The sequence below is a fragment of the Calliphora vicina genome, chromosome 4 (assembly GCF_958450345.1).
Source record: "Calliphora vicina chromosome 4, idCalVici1.1, whole genome shotgun sequence".
Lineage (NCBI taxonomy): Eukaryota > Metazoa > Arthropoda > Insecta > Diptera > Calliphoridae > Calliphora > Calliphora vicina.
Genome location: NC_088783.1, coordinates 39,759,178 through 39,779,727, shown reverse-complemented (window position 1 = coordinate 39,779,727; position 20,550 = coordinate 39,759,178). Strand labels below are relative to the sequence as shown.

General features: G+C 30.9%; 1 protein-coding gene across 2 annotated transcripts in view; it reads right to left on the bottom strand.

Moving 5' to 3' along the window:
• The window catches only part of RhoGAP18B (Rho GTPase activating protein at 18B), a 32,728-nt gene that overhangs the window by 1,732 nt on the left and 10,446 nt on the right, over positions 1-20,550 (bottom strand). For both annotated transcript variants that reach the window (XM_065510443.1, XM_065510444.1), the window contains exons 2-3: positions 6,755-6,947; positions 2,396-2,417 (exon numbers count right to left, since the gene is read on the bottom strand). In XM_065510443.1, coding sequence (XP_065366515.1) covers positions 2,396-2,417; positions 6,755-6,947 — 215 coding nt within the window. The remainder of the gene's footprint in view (positions 1-2,395; positions 2,418-6,754; positions 6,948-20,550) is intronic.

Sequence of the window (20,550 nt, the reverse complement as noted above, 5' to 3'; positions counted from 1 at the left end):
TAATACAATAATTATAAAGTAAGATAACTATACATTTAATTAACATTCTAAAATTGTTTGTTTAATTACGTAAAATGTAACTATTAATTTTTGCATTTAATCGCATTTTGTCATCCCATTAATTTTTCAATTTCATTATTTAACGCCTGTCAACAATGCAAGTACGTGCATGTCTACAATAAAATAATGTATTCAAATTTATATCTTTATTAAACAATAATTTATCTGAAATTAAGGGTCTAATTTTATAAAACGAAACAACAAACGTTAACGTTAATTTTGTATGGAAAATATTCAAGTTTCAAACCCTTTTCCCTGTATTCTTCATACAAATTGCTTTGGAAGCGTAACGTTTCGTTTTACAAAATGAGATCATAAGACTCAAATCAAAGTTTTTATAAAAGTAAGAGGAAATTTATTGTTAAAATTTTACCTTTTATCAAATTTAAAAATTTCGAAATTTTTTGTCATTCCTTTTGTAACGAAATATTTGTCAACTACAAAAGTTAATATAATGGATCCTTATAAAATTGTAACATGTTCTAGCTATGTATGTATATACGTCCGTCTGTATGTCGAGATGTATACAATTTGCCTAGAGGTATACAATTTTCACCAAATATTATCAGTTGTTCAGTAATGTTTGGTATTAAAAATTAGCAAAATCGGCTCAACAATAAAACAAGTAATAGAGCTATATTCGGCTGTGCCGAATCTTATATACCCTTCACCAAATATACTTAAAAATATTTTTTTTAAAATATTTTTATTTAAACAAAATTAAATTTGTTTCCAAATTTTTTTTTTAATTTTTTTTATATTTAAAAAAAAAATTTTTGGGAAAAAAAAAAATTGGGATTAAAAATATTTTTAACCCTATAGCCATATATACATCGTTGCAATGGACTTTAAAATATCTATCATTAGATATCCTTAGTAATCCAGATATAGATAAAAAATAAAGTAAAAATCGAGGTTGTCCCGGTTTTTTCCTTATATCTCAGCCATTTGCCGATTTTGTCGATTTTATATAGCAACCAAGCCGGAAGAATTCCCGACATATTGATGTATGAATAATGTATGAAAGTTATTTGGGGCTACGGAAATTTGATTTCAACATACAGACGGACATGGCTATATCGACTTCGCTATCTATAACGATCCAGAATATATATACTTTGTGGGGTCGCAAATGAAAAATGTAGAAATTACAAACGGAATGACAAACTTATATATATGTACCCTTGCCACTCATGGCGAAGGGTATAAAAATACAGAATAAAACCAATTAAAGTACGATAAAGCATGCAAAGCGTCATATGGGGGAAGTTTTGCTTTACTTCTTTAATTTGACACGGAAGTGAAAGTTCGCACAGGCCAGCCAAAAAAAATTGAAGATTTTTGTAAAACTCAACAAGAGCTCGCAAAATCATTGGGAGCTACTCAATTTCAAAATGTTAGCGAATAAATTTATATTGTACAAATGTTTCAAAATATAAGCTAAAAATTTGAAAAAAAAATCGTGTATTCGACATAGCCCAATAGTAACACTCTTCCTTATTAAAATCATTCGGCAACAAAATAAGCGACATACTCTTGCATGTTCTAAGCTACGGAATTGTTGAAGTCCAAATAAAGGAGAAGATGAGAAAAACCACCTAGTTGGTTACGTCTTTAAGACATCTTCAATGACGGATAAAATACAATACAAAATTCTCGATGACAATTTAGGTAGAGTCAGAGTAAATGGTTTTCGCTCTAGAACAACATCTTGATCATCTGCTCGTTAACGTTTTTATATCTTATTTCATCAAGGATATGATAAGATAACCAATTACAATGATAAATTAAGAAGACTTAAGGTAGGGTCACACTTTTATTTATTCCAAATACGTATTTGTCCTTTTATGATTCAAAACAAAAAACTTAGGTTTATTTTATTTGATGCTGTTTGATCTTACAAAACAATTGTAAGAGTAAACACGTCCAAAAAATTTGTGGTGAAAAAAGTGGTTACGCTTTTTTGAGCAAATATTTGACATGTGTGGCCCTACCTTTAGACTAGAATACATGTATGTATCTGCTACACATTTTAGACAATTGAATAAAAAATTAAAAGTTCTACAAAATGTTACGAATCATGACAGGTGAAATCAAATAATTTGTAACATTTTCAAGGTTTTCATCAGTATCAGTAGTGACCAGCACTAAACTATTGTAGTTGGTGCCCCTATAATGCTAACGCCATTTTAACCGGTATTCTATCAATCAGTAACTGGTCACGTGACTAGTAAAATGACACTAATTAGCCTCCATCTCTAGGAATATTATACATATTAAAATAATTGTTGATTTCTTTCACAAAGCATATATTTTTACTTTTGTAACTACTTACATATTTAGAATTCCTCGTTGGACTGAAAAGAAAAAAAAAGAAAATTTAATTTTTATTATTTATATTCATTAAGTTAAAATATTATTTAATAAAACATTAACCCCCAGTTTAAAATATCGCACAGTGGCGCCATTTGAGTTTTATCATTGCAAAAATCATAACTTTTGAACCAAATGAGATAATAGTTAATTGATCAGCCTATGAAATGAGTGTTTGAAAAGGGTTCTACGCCTTTCAGGTGCCTTCTTTTGGGTTAGCAAAGTTGAAATTTTGTGGTAAAATCAATTTCATGGGATGTAAAATAAAATATTTTTTAAAATTTTTGATTTTTTATGCTTATTTTTAAAAGGATTTTATGATTTAAAATAATTCCAGAAAAGATAAAAAAAAAAAAATTTTAAAAAAAGATTTGGTTGTTTTTCTAAATTTTACCTCTAGCAAAAAATGGGGCAAGAACGGGCAGCTGGAAATTTTTGCATTAGGTAAAGGCATAATCAAAGTACTTATTTTGAAAATATGACAAATATAAAAATTTTTAGTTTTTTTTTATTTTCCATCAAAGTTGAGAAATATTGAAAAAATTGATAGTTGGTAAATATCGATTTACCTAGACGAATACAAAGCAAACAGTACAAGTTTTTTATCCTTTTCTTAATAAATGGATCTACCAATAGAATCAAAAATAATGACGATCCGTTACCCAGTTTTCGAGACACTGTGTCTGAAAGCAGACCAAATTACCTAAAAATGGTCTGTTTTTTGAAAACTGAAAATCAGTCAACTTTGAAGGGCTATATATTTTGTAATAAGCGTAGCATATTTGAAATCGTTAGACAATTTTTTTCAAAAAAGTTTAACAAATAGCTGTATAAACTATTTGGCACACATTTTGCTAATGGATGGGAAAAACACCTGTTTGGACAAAATGTCAAATTTTAACCCCGTCTAACTCAGAAAGTTCTTGTTGAAAAATTGTGTTACTTGACATGAAATCCCCCATATTAACATAAGTTAATTGTGATACGTTGATTACTGAGGCCAGCTACCAGACTGTCTCTTTGTAATCTATGTAGGGACCAATTTAAATAGGTAAGTTCCCAGAGTACCCAGATTAATGAAAACAAGTGTATAAAATAAGCCAAACTCAATTACCTTGTAGTTCAAACACATAAAGCATTAAGAAATCCAACAAGTCCCATACTCAAAGTTATGAGACAAAAATACAGGCTTAAATTTCATTTACTCCTTATAATAACAGAGTTACTTTTAAGAGTTACCCGCAGAGAAAAAATATAGTTGTGCATGTTTACTGTAACGCTTTCAATATTTATACTCTACACCACCATAGTGGGGAGGGTATTATGTGTTTGTGCAGATGTTTGTAACGCCCAAAAATATTAGTCTAACAAGTATACCGATCGACTTAGAATCACTTTCTGAGTCAATTAAACGATGTCCGTCCGTCTGGTTAGCTGGCTGTCCATGTAAACCTTGTGCGCAGAGTACAGGTCGCAATTTTGAAGATGAAGGCCGAAGCCTATTGAAACTGGCAGAAATCGGTCCATTATTTCACCTAGTCCCCAAATTTCCTTCTGAAATTGGACTTTATCGGTCATAAATGTTTAATTTATAAATGTATCTCCACAAATTGCGCCCCAAATAAGTTTTATATATACAAAATTCATATCACCAAATTTTGTTACGATCGGTCCATAATCAGTCAGAGCTCCCATATAGACCCGCTTCCGAAAATCACTTTAACGTGCATAAATCGCTTAAAAATGTTGGTATACTCACAAAATTCAACATAGTTAACTTTAATATAGACTTAAATCACACGACTTAATTTCATGGTGATCGGTTCATTATTGGTCATAGCCCCCATATAAGGCCCACTTCCGAAAATCACTCAAAAATATATAAATTATTGAAATTTTAAAAGAAAAATGTTTTTGCTCTTTTAGTTAGTGTAGGGTATTATATGGTCGGGCTTGACCGACCATACTTTCTTACTTGTTTTACATGGTTTTTAACAATATTACAGTCACAGTAACTATTTATATGATTGTGGTAACCATAATATGGTTAATTTACGAATCACATGATTGTGTCAATCATATATATGGTTACAGTAAACAAATATATGCTTGTGACTACCATTTTTATGATGAAGGACTTACCATGTTATGTTGCTATCGACCTATAGATATCATAATTTGAGAACAACATATTATGATAAAATGATTCATCATAAATATGGTTGTCACAAACATATACTTGTTTACTATAACCATATACATATATAATTGATACAATCATGTGAATCGTAAATTAACCATATTATGGTCACCACAATCATGTAAATAGTTACGGTGACTATAATATTGTTAAAAAACTTGTAAAAATATTGAAAGGGTAACAGTAAACATGCACAACTATATTTTTGCTCTGTGTGAATGTAATCGTGCTATTAAACTTGAGAATTATGGTGATTTTTAGGATCAAGATGAAGTTATATGTCAATTTTGTACTATAAAGGTATAGATTATTGAATTTCTTTCCCTTACAAAGCAGCCTAATTTGTATGTGAAGTTTTTGTCTTTTAAAAAACTTGAATTTAAGCACTAATTTATCAAATTATTTAATAAATATAAGTAATTATTTTTAGTTTTTCACTTTTTAAGTATATTATTCATACTTTTATCACCTAAAATACTCATTTTTGTAGAAGTTCGTTAATGATTTTTCTCAAATTATTCGTTTTTTTAATTTTCGTTTTTAAATCGTTCGATTGTTCGTTAGTGTTTTTTTTTTTTAAAAGAAATTTCGAATATCCAATCACATATAGATTTCTAATTTACACTTTGTCGTCGTTTAAATAAAATTAATTGAATTTAAGAGGAGGCTAGAGAAATGAATCCATTTAATTGCGGCTTATAAAAGTGACTAAATCTATTAAATAAATTACAACGCCTATAATAACACGTAGCCGTACGCATCTTTTTTTTATATTTTTATTTTTACTTATTGGACTCATGATTTCTTGGTGGGTGTCCCTTAAAATGCAAATTTCAACTCGGTGTGGTGATTAAATATAACGTACGTTGTGTTTTAACGTCATAAATTGCATAAATTATAAATTGCAAAGAGACGTTTTAAAACTGAAATACCAAAAAAGAAAAAACAGAAAACAAAACTTAAATAGATTTTATTTGCAAAGTACGATTATGGATGAATGTCTTGCTGCTGGCTGACTGAGTGAAGCATGAATCATGTTTTTGGGCTTTCATTGCTGTCTTTTTATTTATTTATTCATTTATTTAAATTTTGTTTTATTTTTGTTTAAATACTCGTACCAATATGTATCTTTATTTATTATACAAAGTTTTGATTTGTTTTTAAATTATGACTGAATAAATTCGCATAATGAATGGAAGCGATTGATGCACCTCTTCTTATATGGTGTTGTTGCTATTGTTGGTGGTAGTAATGGGTTGGTAATTTTTCTACTGAATTGATGAATAGACTGGCATTATTATTGATTATTGCTAATGTTTTTCTGTTGTGTTATTTATGTGAAAATGCGTTTTTCTTTGCTTGTTATTTATTATGTTGTTTTTCATTTTTATGAAAGGGAAATTTTTGTGTTTGATTTATTTTTTCTTCAAAATTTTGTAATAATGATTTCCTCAACATGATTAAAATTAATTTGCTGGAAATGAATTGTTAGGCAGGTATTAATTTATCAAATAGTTTAATGTAAATCAGTGGTCGGCACTATTAGCCATCGGTGGCCGAACGTATTCGGCTATTTGGGTATAAACAGCACGAATGCCAACGAAACTCATAATGATATCAAAATTGATTTTGTCATTCCGTCGAAATATTTATCGCAGCCCTTAAAAAGTATATATATTCTGTGTCCTTTTGAAAGACGATCTAGCTATGTCCGTCCCTCTGTCTGTCTGTTGAAAACAGGATGAGGCCCAAACGAAAGGAGCTACCTGGCTGAAATTTTCCAAAAATAGTCTGTGTTGTTAGGTTTGATGGGCAATATGGGATCATAATTTCACCTAGCCCACATACAAATGTCCCCCCGGAATACTGTTTAAACAGTCATAAATATGTTAATTATGTGGCAATCCTGATAAAATGTTCTACAAATTACTTCTAAGTACTCTGAAATTATACTGTAAAGTATGGCGAAAATCGGGCCACATTTGTCCATAGTCCCCACGCAACATCCCCCTCAATATGTTCAATTTATTTTCTGAGGGGGATGTTGCTATTATAATTGTCTTTTAAGAATTAATATCCTGATGAAATTGGAAATAAACCAGAATTTTTCATTGTACTTACTTGGCGAAAATCGCGTATACATATTTGCCAAACGTTCTCCAATGGTTTTCTTGTCATCTTCTATGGGCAGATCTAAGTTATCCGTTGATCGACTCTTGAAACGTTGTATAAACTGTTGCGGCTGTTCATGGGGCGACTGATCTAGATCTTCTTTGAGCTGTTGGGCACGTATGATTTCAGACTCGGAAACGATCTAAAAATAAATAAAATATAGAATAGGAATTATAATTTTCAGTTTAATACAATAGATTTCTTGCATATTTGGAAATATTTCCAAATACGAGTAAAATCTTGTAAAAAAGACTTATATATTGGATGCATGACGTCAAAATGCGGGTTATAAATACGAATATCATTAAAAGTTGTAGATAAAGAACATAAAATATCAATTTGATTCATTCTTAATGAACAATTTTTCTACTGTGGCTTGAATTGAGTGAAAAAAATCGGTTATTTCAACCTTAATGCTTCTTTGTCAACCGACTATCTGTTGCTAGAACTGAAAAAATCTACGGATAAACCAGTATGAGAGCTATATTCGGCTGTGCCGAATCTTACACACTCTTCACCAAATTATACTTGAAAATAAAAATTTTAAATATTTTTAGGTAAACAAAATTTATTTTTTTCCAGTTGTTTTTTTGGAAAAAAAAATTTTCGAATTGTTTTTTTTTAAATTTTTAAAATTTTTTTTTTAATATTTAGCGAAAAAAAACGTTTGGTGAATAAAAAAAATTCGGTTTAAAAAATATTTTTTCCGATTTTGAGCCATTGTAGGTCCAACTTACTATGGTCTTATATAAGTCTTTGAAATATCTATCATTAAATATCCATATTGTCTATATTAATAACTTAGTAATCCAGATATAATTAGTAATCAAAAATCGAGGTTGTCCTGGTTGTTTCCTTATATCTCAGCCATTTGTGGACCGATTTTCTCGATTTTAAATAACAACGGAGCCGGAAGAATTCCGGAAATATTGATGTATGAATCGTATATGTAAGTTATTTGGGGGCTTCGGAAAGTTGATTTCAACAGACAGGCAGCTTAATCGATTCCGCTATCTATAAGGATCCAGAATATATATACTTTATAGGGTCGGAAAATTATATTGTGGAAATTACAAACGGAATGACAAAGTTGTCAAAATGGAATATTACGGATTCATGTCTGGTCGTATATACTGGGCGTTTTTTGGCCCAGGCCTCTTTTACTCCCACCAAATACATAGAATTACCTTAGAGCCATGAATGTTTGGCTTTGGTGTCGAATCGGTTGATTGTCCGGGCTTCAAATACAATATCTACGTATGTGAACCGAGAGATTATGAAAGATATTCAAAATCGTTGTTCAAGATCTCTCGGCTTAATTTAGAAAGGTACCTAATTTCCTGCTTTTGGATGAATCCTGATGCTCGCAAACATTTTAAAATTGCTGCCTGAGTAGCTCCTAATGATCTTGCATAATCTTTTTGAGTTTTACAACAATCTTCATGGATTAATGCCTTTAATTCTTGGTCTATAAACATTTTTGACTGGACTGGGCGATCTTTGTCTTCCAAATTTGTCAAAATCATCACTTCTGAACCGCACAAACCATATCTCGCATGTTGAATCCGATGAAACACTTTCACCATAAGCTTTGTTGAGCAATCGGTGTGCTTCAGCTGCACTTTTCTTTCAAATTAAAAAAGTAAAGCAAAACTTCCCGCATATGACGCTTTGCTGTCACAAAATTCGACATTTTCAAAGCAAAAAAAAAAAACTTTGTTGTTTACACTATAATGTTCAATAACTAAGTAATGATTGTAAATCCTGCATTTTTAAGTCATACACCCAATAACATTTGCATGAAAAGCTCAAAAAGAATTTGCTTTTAGGTATAGGAAGAATTATTTTTTGATTAATAAAAATATTTGTTACTTAAACTTACAGTTAAAATCGAGAAAAGGATCTCCAAATGTGATCACTTGTATTTCTGAACAAATGTCAATAATTGCTTGAAAAACATTTAATCGCCAAGGAATTGACGCATTTTCTTTCAATTTTGTGAAAAGGAGTATTTGAGTATGAAAGCTTTTATCAAATTTGTGATCTTTAGCTGTGATCACTCGTATTTCATACAACAGATCGTATTGACTTTTTCATAAAAGTCTTTAAAACCCTTTTAATCGCCAAAAAGTATGGCGTAAAATGAAGATTTTTTCATACTCGAAAGTAACAGAAGAAAACCAGGAGACAAGTCTCACCAAGTCATCAAATTTGTCTACTATTTTGGTGACTTTTTGGAAACATTGTCAACGAAGCGTCTATAATTTTGTATTTGTCTCTGATGCAAAAAAAAGTAGACAAACATGAATTTTAAAACGACTTTTTGTCATTGTTTTAATACAACTTCAAATATAAACAAAATCGACTTCTACATCAGAAAAGTACCAAAAGTGTAGACTTGAATTACCAAAATGTACTTGTGAGTATCTGGTTCTAATGTCTACATATGGACCTAAATGAACTACCTAGTCAATAGTACTATCGTCAGTAATAGACTTCCAATGCCACGCACATGTTAAATGTCTATAGTAAATAGCATTGTCTGGGGAATAATAAGTCACTAGTACTGTTGACTGTGTCAATAGTAAGTCTGTACATTTCCTGCAGGGAGAATTTACAAAAATTTATTAAACAAAAAGTTTATTTTAGGAAAAATGTTTCATTTTTACAAAATTTCCAAAAATATAACCGACACATGGATCGAAAATCAATGCGTTAGTGAACTATAGGCTTCAAAAATGGATTTCCATATTGGTAAAATATGCTTCACACAAAATAAAACTCCTAGTTTTACAAAAAGTTTTACCAAAAAAGCTTTTCCACTTAGTTATATTTAACAAAGAAGCTTTTATCAAGATATAGCTTTAATCGCCAAAAGATCACCAAAAATATTGTTAAGTTTTAACCTTTTCAAAACGTTGGTTTATTTCCTTTAAATAAACCGGATACTTTTGATTGCAAATAAAAGCCGTTTAGTAGTTTAAAAATTGTAACATTGTAACTTTATTTATTTAAAATGTACAACAACCACAGAATTTAGTCACTCAATGTTTTTTATACACGTTTATAAATTCGCAGAAATACAGACACACTTTATAATGTACACGAATTCACTTGAAAAATACAGCACACTTTAAGGCACTCAGTTGATGTTTATTCGAAAAGCGTCTCTGATAAACTCACTAACGACTGCAACCTCTGCCACTATTTATAACACTGCCATCAGCACTCTAGATTGCTCTTTAACTGTCTAGAGCTTTCTAATACATACGCCATCTGTGATGTACTTTCTACAATGTTCTTTAACCGAATATTCGAATTCGAATATAAGGTCGCAGCAAACAGCGTTCAATGGTCAACTGAAAGCTTTTATTCAATGTTAATAATGCCCACAGATAAGTTACAGTTTGCTATTACAGCACTGCTATTTGAAAGCATTATGCTACTTTTAAATCAGCCATTAAAATCGTTATATTTGAATTCAAGTATAATTTCTTAACAATATGAAGAAGTAGCACGCTATACACACAAATTAGGACCAAGAATGAATTATCTCGATTTCGAGTAAGCAGTATTTGTTGTGGAATTAAATTATTATGAAGAATTAAAACTATTTAGCCTTATCTTGTCATAATAAAAGTTTGAGAACCTAATTTTATTTAAACAGATAACGATTGCAAACAATAAAACGCCAAATTCATATCAATTACAAAAACATTTCATAAATATTGATTTAGAAATGCAATTGCTTTACAATATAGAAAAACAATACTGCAGTTTTCAGAAACAGATAAGAAATTCAGATAAAAAAAAATAAATAAAAAATAATTTTTAAAAATTTAATAAATATCTAGATAGTTGTTGCTCAATAATGCAATAAAGCAAAGAAATACATAAATAATAATAATAAAAAATAAAACAAAAAAACCTGAAAAATCAAATAAAGTTGCCCTCACCTTAAAAGAAGGTGCTGGCTGCTTCTTCTCGTTGTTATTCACACATTATTACAATATTTATTATGGCAGTCATTCACATTTTGTAAAATAAATAATTATTAGTCAATCATTTTTAAAAAAAAAACGGCTCTCCCCACCCTAAACTGACACTGCTGCACAACCCAGTACAGTGCCAAACATTAAAGAGGCAACACCTACTTGTCTGACTGTTAGTACTCGCCACAAATAAATAAACAAACGAACTAATCACAGCACAATTTATACGTGCCCTCGTATATGACATCAGCTCACGTAGCATTGAATGATTTTTGTTTTATTTTTCTACATTTTTTTTTATTTTTTTTTTATTTTTTGAATTTCTACTGAAATGCAAAACATTCCCTATTTGAGTATTGAAATTGTTTTTAAACAAAATATTAAATAAGCAACAAAAGTTTTTACGGCTTGTTTTACTTTAAATGGTGAGTGCGCGTTAATAAGTCAGTCACTCAGTCACATCGTGGAGCGTAACTGTCACATCGTGTACTGCAGCACAGGGGGGCCCAACCTCAAAATTTGTTTTTGTTTGGTTTTCTTTTGCAAACGCTAGACAGTCACATACCTGAGTGTTCGGGGAGTGCGATGGATCGTAAATAATAAACATGCCCCCCTTTATATGGTTTTTGCTGGGTTGTGGTGGTGGGTATGTGTGTGAGGAAACTTTTGTTTTCATATTATTATTTTGTTTAAATTTTATAGTAATTGTTAATTGATATTTTATTTTTGTTTATAGGAAATTTGTTGTTATTGTTTTTGTTCCGCACGAACATGTAAGAAATTGTTGTTTGCCAAAACTAGCAAAATATAATATTTGATATTTGCGGGGTACTCACAGTTTGTATTAAATGAGAATATGAATTAATTGCAAAGATATTTTATGTTATACATAAAATTGTATATAGAGATTACTGTTATATACAACATTTTCTATAGAAAAACTGTTATACATAAACTATTCCATGGAAATACTGTTATACACAAAATTATCTTTATAAAATAAAACAAGTAAGAAAGTATGGTCGGTCAAGCCCGACCATTCAATAATTTATATTCGTGAGTGATTTTCGGAAGTGGGCCTTATATGGGGCTATGACCAATTATGAACCGATCACCATAAAATTAGGTCGTGTGATTTATGTCTATATGAAAGTTATTTATGTTGAATTTTGTGTATATACCAACATTTTTAAGTAATTTAAGCCGTTAAAGTGATTTTCGGATGCGGGTCTTATATGGGAGCTATGACTAATTATGGACCGATCGTAACAAAATTTGGTGACATGAAGTTTGTATATATAAAACTTATTTGGAGCGAAATTTGTGTAGATACATATATAAATTAAACATTTATGACCGATAAAGTCCAATTTCGAGAGGACATTTGTATGGGGGCTAGGTGAAATAATGGACCGATTTCAGCCAGTTTCAATAGGCTTCGTCCTTGGGCCGAAAAAATTATATGTACCAAATTTTATCGAAATATCTTCCAAATTGCGACCTGTACTCTGAGCACAAGGTTTACATGGACAGCCAGCCAACTAGCCAGACGGACGGACGGCCGGACACCACTATGGTGGTGTAGGGTATAAAAACAGTAATACACTAAATTTTATAAGCAAGTTATCCATGGAAATTCACATAATTTTTTATAGAAAATATCAGATTTTCATTACAATAAACAATTTTATACACAAAATTTGGAAAGTAACTCAAAATCTTCTACAGAAATTATTGTTATACTGAAAATCTTCTATAGAAATAACTGTTATACTCAAAATTTTCAATGGAAATAAGTGTTATACATAATATAAAAATAACTATTATATTCAAAATTTTCTAAAGCTAAACCTGTTATACTCAACATTTTTCATAAAGTAAATGCTATCACAAATTCTTCTATAGAAATAACTGTTATACTCCAAATTTTCTAACGTTATACACCATATTTTCTTAAGAAAATGCTGTTATTCACACGATTTTCTGTAGAAAATACTGTTATACACATCATTTTTTATAGAAATAACTGTTATACTAAAAATTGTCCATAGAAATAACTGTTATACAATAGATTTTCTATAGGAAATGCTGTTATACACATGATTTTTTGTAGAAATAACTGACATACACAACATTGTACATACAAATAACTGTTATACATAAAATTTTGTATTGAAACAACAAAATCTTATATAAAATTAACTGTTATACACAAAATTTTCTATAGAAATTATGATATACAGTAGCCCAAGAAAATCTACATACAGGAAAAATTTGTATGTTACTTTAATTTAAAGCAGTTTTTTTAGTTTTTTTTTATGAGATATATATTAATACATGTCTTATGTCGATTTTAGCAAAAAAAAATCAAATAACGCCCAAAAGTTCACTGTTATTAGAGTTATTGATTCTGAGTAAAATAACGAAAAATGTATTCTCGGTCACGCCTACTTTTTGGTGGGTTATCAATTGATATGGTAGCCAATTTATCTGCTTTTGGGTGAATCCTGCTGCTCGAAAACGTTTTCAAATTGGTGATTAATAGCTCCCAATGATTTTACAAGCTCTTTGACAACAATATTCATTGAGTAATGCCTCCAATTGTTGGTCTTCAAACTTTTTTGGCTGGCCTGGGCGATCTTTGTCTTCTGTGTCAAAATCACCACTTCTAAACCGAACAAACCATTTCTCGCGCATTGAAAACGATTGAACATATTCACCATAAGCTTTGGTGAGCAATCGGTGTGCTTCAGCGACATTTTTTTCAAATTAAAGATGCACTGCAAAACTTCTCGCATATGACGCTCTGTTGACACAAATATCGAAATTTTCGAAGCAAAAAAAATCGTTATTTACACTGTTTATATGGCCAAAAGCCAAATGGCTTTTAGTTACGTTGCAACCATATTTATGATGAATAATTTTATCATAATATGTTGTTCTCAGATTATGATAAGCCTTAAGCCGAGAGCACCATAATATGATAAGTCCTTCATCATATAAATGGTTGTCACAAACATATATATGTTTACTGTAACCATATATATGGTTGAGACAATCATGTGAATCGTAAGTTAACCATATTATGGTTACCACAATCATGTAAATGGTTACTGTGACTATAATATAGTTAAAAAACTTGTAACAATATTGAAATGGTTACAGCAACCATGCCCAACTATATTTTTTTCTCTGCGTGTACTTCCACAGCAAATAAAGCTTATTTACACAGTCTTAAAACAAAACTTAAAGTGTTTAATTTGAATTGGTCATTAAACCATTTAAATCACTATTAAAAAATCTAACTTTATCAAGATAATGTGTCTCTCACACTCTAAAAATGATGACTGTTATTTTTTTGTTGTGTCTAGCGTTTTTATCTAAATGGTAATCGGCACATTAGCCGGCCATCACTTTTTGGACGTAAGTACTATTTGTGTATTTATGGACACTAAAAAAAACTAGTTTAAAAGTTTAATAAATTTTGATGTTTTTCTTTTATTTATTTTTGTATTATTTATTAAGATATTAAGAGCTGTACTCAAATACTTGCGATATTAGCTTAAAGTTTTTAATTGATTTAACCTTGATATTTATATACAAAACAAAGCCAAAATAAAATACTGTAAACAAATGAATTTAATTCTTTTTGCTTCATCGAGATTTTCAATGAATAAGGGGTAATTTTGCTAGTGATCTGGATTTGAGTTATATTTTTTATGATTTTTATTTAAATATATTTTTATAGTTTCCCCCCTTTTTTTGTGGCTGGTTTGTTTGTATTATTTTTTTAAAAAAAATTTGTCGTTATCAGTTTTTATTTTCTTTTGTGGTTTTTTAATGTTATTTATTATTTACTTAAATTAAATTTTTTTGTTTATAAACAATTTCAAGCAGTGTTGCTGGTAAATATTTACTTATGTTATCATTAATTCCTGTATTCTCTTTAAATTTTATTGGAAAAAAATTAAATTTTCGGAATTTTAATTGTAAACGGTTTTTATTTTGGAGGGAAAAGAAAAGCTGGTTCTTTTAGTAAAAATAATAATCTGTATTTGATAAAAAATACTCTTATACTTGCGTAACTTATATGTGTGACCTCTAAGCAAACGAATGTATGATTCCCATAATGATTCCCAGAATAGTTCCATTGTGCGATCTGTTTAAAATTAAGAATCAGGGAAGCAACGTAATCCTATAGTCGTCAAATGTAATGTAAATATATAACGTCCAATCATGAAACACCTAAAAATTACTGGAATTTTCATCAGCAAAGTTTTGAATACGACATTTGTCCATAATCCAACATAAGATAACTCTAAGAACTGAAACCGATGTCAAATGTTGGAAAGGAAAATAGTTCAAGTTATATATGGAGAATAGTCAATAAATTTATGTTATATATATGTACATCTATGTTTAAGAAGACTTCAGTCCAGGAAAATAGTTCTATCTCATTTAAGAAAAAACTGTCAAACACAGACTTGTTATGTGGTTCGTAAGCGAATTACTCTTAAAATTCCTGAAAAATTAAGCAAGTTCAAAAGAGCTACTAAACTAAAAGAACTACATCAAGCCAACTAAAAGCACTACTGAACTTGCAAGAGCGAACAAGATCAACAACAAACACAAGATCAAGGTATGAACCAGCTCATGAAGGGCATTAGTTCAAATTAGGAAAATAAGTTAAGGAATGTCAAATAGAATATGGTCATTAGATCTATAGTTATACCCTTAGAATCACTTTCTGAGTCGATTAAACGATGTCCGTCTGGCCGTCCGTCTGGATGGCTGTCCATGTAAACCTTGTGCGCAGAGTACAGGTCGCAATTTTGAAGATATTTCGATCAAATTTGGTACACATTATTTTTTCGGTCCAAGTACCAAGCCTATTGAAACTGGCTGAAATCGGTCCATTATTTCACCTAGCCCCCATACAAATGTCCTTCCGAAATTGGACTTTATCGGTCATAAATGTTTAATTTAAATATGTATCTCCACAAATTCCACTCCAAATAAGTTTTATATATACAAAATTCATGTCACCAAATTTTGTTACGATCGGTCCATAATTAGTCATAGCTCCCATATAGACCCGCTTCCGAAAATCACTTTAACGTGCATAAATCGCTTAAAAATGTTGGTAAACACACAAAATTCAACATAAATAACTTTCATATATACATAAATCACACGACCTAATTTCATGGTGATCGGTCCATAATTGGTCATAGCTCCCATATAAGGCCCACTTCCGAAAATCACTCAAAAATATAAATTATTGAAATTTTAAAAGAAAAATGTTTTTGCTCTTTTACTTAGTGTAGGGTATTATATGGTCGTAGGGTATATTAACCATACTTTCTTACTTGTTTTTTTTTAAAAAACTATAGCAGGGTGTACATTTCACTCACAAACAGATCGGCTAAAGGACGAATTGCTCATACTTCTCATTCCTTAATAATAATTCCATCCAATAAATGTATTTTTCTAACGCAGGACTACGATGACTAGAAAGTCTATGCTGGATTCTGTGGTAGCAGGCGGCAATTATTATGACAGCTTTTGACAGCAATTGCTATGATTGGATATAGAATATAATGATTTTGTCGAAGTTGTGGAGACTACATTCCTTCAGTGACTATAAGGCTTATATCCGCTTCTGACTATGATAACTTGACAATGACTCATGGAGAAGCATGTGCTGCGATTAGGTGTTGACTACAATGATCTTTGTCGGAGTTGTGTTGATACCAAGGTCCCACAATGGTGAGCAAAGGAATTATCTTCATGAGATCGGCTAACTTCAATGAAAGTTCTAAACTGTCGGACATTGTACGAGAGTGAGTCAATAAGACCGCGACTTTTGAAATTTCCCGGTTCTTAACTGAAAGTGCAACACTGCTCCTGTCAACACACATATGTCAGTTGACTCCTGTCAACTGTCATTTAGTTTGTTTTTTACAGCGATTGAATACTACCTCGTGACTTGAGGAGAAATTGCTAAAAAGTGAATTTTGTCTGTTCATTAAGCATTATTTTTTAAGGAAAAAAAAAACATTGAAATAAAGGCTAAGCTTGATAAATATTATGGGAACTCTGCACTATCAATTCCAATGGTAAAAAATTGGTTTACTAAATTTCGTTGTGGCCGTAGAAGCACGGAAGCTGCCGGACGTTCTGAACGCCCAGTTGAGGTCTCTACACCCCAAACAATTGAAAAAATCACGAAATGGTATTGGACGATCGGATATTGAAAGTACGAGTGATTATGGAATCCATAGGCTTCTCACGTGGCTCAGTGGTTTCAATTTTAAATGATCACTTGGGTATGAGATAGCTTTCCGCAAGATGGCTTCCACATTTGCTCACAATCGGGTGCACAAACTGGTACACACATGTGAAGTTTCCATGGTAAAAATCCAAGGTCAATCTCTTGTTGCCAAACCTGATGGAATGTCTAGGAAAGAGATTTGGCTCCAAGATGAAATCATTTCATAAAAATATTTATTTTGATGGCCTCCACAAATATTATTTTTTGGAAAAGATAAAACAGATTGGAGAAACGTTGGACAAAGTGCATAAAGGAGACAATGTTGAAAAATAAAATAATTTTTTTTTGTCCAAAAACCTGTGTTTCATTCAAAAAGGCATAAACTTTTTGACTCACTTCATATTAGAACCTATGTTAAGCTTTATATATCAAGAATATGTGAGGAGAAATGGCGGATGACCAAGAAAAATACATTTTCAAGATCCTTATGAAATTCGAAGATGATCTAGATATGTTTGCTGTCTGCCTGTTTACAACAAAGGTCGTACACGATTAAGCCATAATAGAGAAGAATTTTTGAGAAAATGGGCCATATCAGGTTAACATAAAGGAGTCAAGACCTCGGACAAATTATCTAGAATTGAATAATTTTTAGCGTTCAAAAGATCGAGGAAGCTTTGCTAGTAATTTGCAAGTAATTGAGTATTAGCCTATAATAGTTCCATTTCCTCAAATTATTCTATTATTCTGTAATAATATTTTTTCCATTCAAAATAAAATAAAAAGTGTCACATTTAAATACACCTGCATTTAAATATCTAGATACAAGTCTACTATACTAAAATTTCCATTGACATTGCATCATCTTCGATGTAGGTAAATAAATAATTGTCTGAGTATCGATAACAATTCACTGTACATAAATATTTAACAAAAAAAGACAAACAAAAAGCAATTTGCATTGTTTTCTACGCTCATCATGATCAACTTTCAATATTGAACAATAGCAGAAAACCAAATATGAAAACACAGATCATATGAAGAACATTTTACTTATTTGTGGGTTGTTTATATGAACAAATTGTACGTGCATCTGACAAGTACTAGTAACTTTATTTAATTTATAACACAATTCATTATAAGATGTATGTATATGGAAAAAGTCGCTAATGTTATAAAAAAGGCAATAGCTATAAATATTTTAAATTGTGGTGTGAGGGAATTAATCATTTTCTAAAGAAATTACTACTAAATAAATGAACGAACGAGAAAAAAATCAATGCAAAAATTTCACTGTTAAAACACATGTATTATTATTGAAAGAAAACAAGTAAAGAAAAAACTGCAGATGAAGTCAGTGAAAACAAGGAAAAAGAGACTTATTCAAGTATGACACGGGCTTAAATTTATACAGCAGAGTGTGTGGATATGAACTTGTATAAAGTGGTAAAGAAAGAAGGAATGACAAAAAATAAAAACAGCATGTTATTGCTAATTGTATTAACACCAAGCGAAGATTAAATGGTAGAATAGATTAAGTCCTTAATGGAAAAAAATCTTGACCGAAGGACCATGAAGAAAATAACAATCATGCTGTAATTACTTATATCCACCCCTGACTCCTTCAATATTATTTACGTCCAAACATTGAAAATCCAAAATTCTTAGTTTTCTAAATAAATTGTTAAAATTCATCGTATTTTGGTTCTTACTTATTTTAACAATATTTTATTTTTCTTGAAATTTATGTAGTTAATCACTTTTACCATTTCCTCGATTATATCAGAGAGCCGCACTATCATTTATACCTGTATAATGTTACACATGCGTGCTTTAGCCCAACCATCAGCTTAATTCGCAGAAATCGCAGGTATTATGCAGTTTTTTTTCTTCTGCATCCACATACAAATATGGCCACAAATGGCATGAATGTGTGGTGTTGTACGTTTAAACGATGTATAAGACCAGTGATGGTACAATTAAAATTAAGGGAGGAAAAAGGTACTTAAGTACTTTCATTGAAGTAAATAGTTCTAGCAAGAGAGTTTCCTAGAGGAAAAGGGGCTGAAATAAAACCAATAAATGACTTAAGGCTAGACTAGTCTACGAGATCTAAAACGTTGACTTATGTATAATTATTGCTAAGTACTTTTTTCTTCCTTAAACTATATAAATTTTCCAAAGAGTTTACCCTAAAGGAAAATCAACGTACTCGGAAGTATTCACAGTAGATAAATAAGTAGATAACTATATTCTTTAATGGAGCAGAGAGACAAGCTATGTTGGAAATCTATAACAAAATGTCTGTCTATATATTCAACACATCAACATATGAACTTTTATAGGAAACACAAAGTTCTGTCTACTCCAGGAGGGATCCTCCATACTCAACTCTAACTTTCAGTTTAAGCTGTATACAACTAATAATCTCTGTTTTACAAAGGTTGTAAAATATGTAAGAACAAATAGGAAAATGGGTTTACAAATTAAACTTACTCGGACTATAATTAGAAAGATAATAAATTTTCTAGATATATATGCAATTCTAAGAGGATTTAGAGATGTTCAGTCATATGCCTGTTGATATCACAATAGGTCCTACACCACTTAACCGATATAATTGAAATTGGCGACGGTAACGGGCTTACCATATAATGACTTCTGTAGATGCGGTAATAAGAAAGATAAAGATATTACTGAACAACTTCTATGTCAACGTTTGGCTCTAATATGAATTGTCTTTCTAATAGTTCTATTAAAACAATTTATCAATATGATGAGTCGACCTTTCGTTGATGAGTTTTCCCTCTGCCATAATAGAGAAGATGTTTAGCAGCAAATTAGCGAAATCAGGTTAACAGAAAGAAGATAACAAGGTGGTAAGCTGTGATATAGGCCTAACCTAACCTATCTCGTATTCCAGTGCATTTCAGGTGAAGTTACTACCGCTCATGGATTCACCTACTACAACACTTCTTCTTCATTTCTTGTTTATCAGTGTAAGGACGAAGGTGCCACGATAGACCGGACTATCAGACTGAGGATTGCGGGTTCGATTGCCGCCAAAGGCTCTGGGTGTTTCTGGAGACAAGCCGCAGCCTTTTAGCAGAGGAACTAGCCAGAGCGTGCTCTTGGATATTAATTATTGTGTGTATGAATTAAAACATTTGTACAATATAAATTTATTTATAGCATTAGTAGTTTTTAGTTATAACCTTTCCCCATCTTTCGGGCAACATATGGATTCAGAGCCAAGAACTGCTCATATTTTGAGATCAAGAACGAATCAACCCAATTTCGGATACTCTTTTCCAAAGTGAAGCGCAGAGAAAGCGTCCTGCATCGATCGAAACAAATAATAGTCGGACAAATATTGTAAATAATTTTTAACAGGTATCGCAACATGTGACCGAGTATTGTCATGATGGAATATTAAGGTTTCACGTCTGGCCGCATATTCTGGACATTTTTCGTCAATT